General features: G+C 43.1%; 1 protein-coding gene across 1 annotated transcript; it reads left to right on the top strand.

Moving 5' to 3' along the window:
* Positions 1-2,616: 2,616 nt before the first annotated feature.
* LOC140009820 (uncharacterized) lies at positions 2,617-3,075 on the top strand. Its single transcript, XM_072056150.1, has one exon. The coding sequence runs from the start codon at positions 2,617-2,619 to the stop codon at positions 3,073-3,075; it is 459 nt and encodes a 152-aa protein (XP_071912251.1).
* Positions 3,076-3,609: the final 534 nt, after the last annotated feature.

Below are 3,609 nucleotides of genomic sequence, written 5' to 3'. Positions count from 1 at the left end.
GATGGGAAATGCAGGGGCATAACTTCCTTCACAAATTCAACACACTCAGGTTGGGCAGCTGTGACATGGTGCTGGGAGTTGATTGGTTGGCCAAATACAGTCCCATTGAGTTTGACTTCAAATAGTTAACTATGAAGTTCTTGAAAAGGAAAGAGCCAGTGATATTGAAGGGAGAAGTAGAGAAACTGAATTTGAAGGCCATCAAGGGAAGCAGACTAGCTAAATGGAGGAGGAAACAGGCTTATGGAGTCACTGTCCAACTCTATGTAGTAGAGGAGGATGGGTTGGGTTATGAGCAGATGCCAGCAGAAATGAGAGAACTACTGGAACAGTTTGAGAAGGTATTTTCTAAACCACAAGGCATGCCTCCAGTCAGGAGTCATGACCATGCCATTCCCTTAAAAGAATGAGCAGCTCTATTTCAGAACAAGCCATATAGGTGTCCCTATGTACAAAAGGGTGAGATAGAGAAGATGGTCAAGGAAATGCTTCAGATAGGGATCATCCAGCCCAGCAACAGCTCTTTTGCATCTTCAGTTTTGCTGGTAAAGAAGAAGGATGGGAGCTGGAGGTTCTTTGTTGACTATAGGCAACTCAATGAGCTGACAATAAAAGACAAGTTTCCAATGCCTCTTATAGATGAGTTGCTTGATGAGCTGCAAGGTTCTAAGTTCTTCACCAAGATAGACTTAAGATCTGGTTACAATCAGATAAGAGTCAAAGTGGAAGATAGGCACAAAACAGCATCCAGAACCCACCAAGGATTGTATGAATTCAAGGTCATGCCATTTGGATTGACCAATGCCCCAGCTACCTTTCAGAGCCTCATGAACCATATTTTCAAAGAGCAACTAAGGAAGTATATTCTAGTGTTCTTTGATGATATCCTAGTATACAGTCCCACCTGGGACAGCCACCTGAAACATGTTACCACAATTCTTAACATCTTAAAGGAACACCAACTATATGCTACAAGAAGCAAATGCTCATTTGCTCAGACAGGAGTGGAGTACTTAGGCCACATTATCTCTGATCAGGGGGTGATGGCTGACCCTAAAAAGGTGGAAGGCATGATGGGATGGCCAAAACCAGCTACAGTAAAGCAGCTAAAGGGATTCCTGGGGTTGACAAGATACTACAGGAAGTTTGTGAAGGGATACGGATCCATAGCAAAACCTCTCACCCTGATGTTGAAGAAGGATGATTTTCTCTGGAATGCAGAAGCTGATGAGGCATTTCAAAGGTTGAAATTGGAAATGTGCAACACTCTTGTACTGGCACTACCTGATTTTACTAAACCATTTATCATTGAGACTGATGCCTGCTATGGGGGTATGGGAGTTATGCTGATGCAGGACAAGAGACCTTTGGCATACCTGAGCCTGAATCTAGGTCCTAGGAACCTGGGGCTCTCCATCTATGAAAAGGAACTGCTAGCCCTGGTAATGGCAGTAACTAAATGGAGGCACTACTTGGAAGGACATCACTTCATAAGAAGGACTGACCATCAGTGACTTAAATACTTACTAGATTATAAGGTTACCATTAAACTTCAACAAAAATGGCTAACCAAACTGTTGGGACTAAGTTATGTGATCCAGTACAAGAAGGGAAGAGAGAATGTAATTGCAGATGAACTATCCAGGAGAGCCAGCAGTGAAGAAGGAGATTGTGTTGCACTGGTTTGTGTCATTCCAGAGTGGATGAAGAAAGTGATTGGAAGCTATGAAAGGGATGGAAAAGCTCAGGATCTCATCAGGCAACTACTGCTTACCCCTGACAGCCAACCAGATTTCACTTACCAAGATGGTATACTCAGATGCAAGGGTAAGATAGTGGTAGGCACAGAATGGGAAGTAAGGAAGAAAATCATTACTGCAATACATGACTCACAGCTGGGAGCACACTCTGAAATACAGGCAAGCTACCTGAGGGCCAAACAGCTATTCCATTGGCCAGGAATGCACAAGGACATCAAAGAAACTATATTGCAGTGTGATACATGTTGAAGGTGTAAAGATGAACACACTGCTTATCCAGGTCTTCTGCAACCACTCCCTATACCCCAGTATTCATAGAGCCATGTGATTATAGATTTCATTGAAGGACTACCAGTATTTGAGAAAAAGGACACTATTATGGTAGTGGTGGATAGATTCACTAAATCAGCATATTTTATCAGTCTCTCCCACTCTTTTGATACACCATCAGTGGCTAGAATCATCTTGGACCAATTTGTAAGCTACATGGAGTACCCCTGAGCATGCTTTCTGACAGGGACAAGGTGTTCACAGCTATTTCTGGACTATACTATTCACCTTGTTGGGAACTGAACTGAAGCTGAGCACTGCTTACCGCCCCCAAACAGATGACCAATCTGAGAAGGTAAACTAGGTGTTGGAAATGTATTTGAGGTGTATGACACACTTAGAACCTAAAACGTGGAATGCCTGGCTCTCCCTTGCTGAGTGGTGGTACAACACTACATACTACACAGCTATACAGATGAGCCCATTTGAGGCCTTATATGGAATGGCCCTCCCTCAGCTAGCACTGGGACCTTACTCTCACTCCAAGGTGGCTACAGTGGAGGATCACTTGAGGGATAGATAGAGGATGGATGGATTACTCAAGAAGAACTTACAGGAGACTCAGGATAGGATGAAGTTTTATGCTGATCAGAACAAAAGTGAGAGGACATTTGGTCTAGGAGACTGGGTCTACTTGAGGCTACAACTATATAGGCAAATGTCTGTGGAATTAAGGGGCAACACCAAGCTGTCTGCTAGGTACTTTGGTCCATATCAAGTGGTTCAGAAGGTAGGACAGGTTGCATATAAGTTGAAGCTACCTGAGGGATCCAAAATTCACCTTGTGTTTCATGTATCATTATTGAAGAGGAAGGTAGGGGAAAATGCAACTCCTGTGCTCCAACTACAAAACCTGGATGGGAAGGGTCACTTGAGGGTGAAGCCAACAGCTATTCTAGATCACAGAATCATCAAGATGAGGAATGCAGCAGCAGTACAATGGCTCATCCACTGGTGGGGGACCACACTAGCTGAGGCCACCTAGGAGGATGCAGAAAAGATTGAGAGTGAGTTCCCTGATTTCAATCTTGAGGACAAGATTTATTGAAGGGGGAGCAATTGTCATGAAGCAGAGTTAAGCTAAATAAAAGCTGAAGGCATGAGATCAAGAATCATGCCTTTACCAAGAGATAAAGGCATGCACACAGCAAAGAAGGTGTGGAAGATAATGAATGATGCAACTGAAGGCGTGGAACCAAAACCATGCCTTTACTAGGAAATTGATCAGGAAACGTGAGCTCAGCAAGCAAGTGGACTTGCAACAGATTCTGTTAACAGAGGCCACGTGGCCAAGCTAGATTGATAGAGCTGAGAGAATTAGTTATCAGTTAGCTATATATAGTCAGGATCAGAGATGGAAAAGTAGGAATTTGTTAGCCATTGTTAGGGATCATTCCCTGAGCATTGTCCTTTTCTGATTTCCTTCATTCTTGTTCATCTCCTTTTCTTTTTCCCGCCAATTCTATAATCTCCTTATTCTGATCAATATAACACCATTAAGTTGAATTCTTATTAGCTT

The sequence above is a fragment of the Coffea arabica genome, chromosome 6e, assembly GCF_036785885.1.
Source record: "Coffea arabica cultivar ET-39 chromosome 6e, Coffea Arabica ET-39 HiFi, whole genome shotgun sequence".
NCBI classification, from domain to species: domain Eukaryota; kingdom Viridiplantae; phylum Streptophyta; class Magnoliopsida; order Gentianales; family Rubiaceae; genus Coffea; species Coffea arabica.
This window is presented reverse-complemented; position numbering and strand designations above follow the sequence as displayed.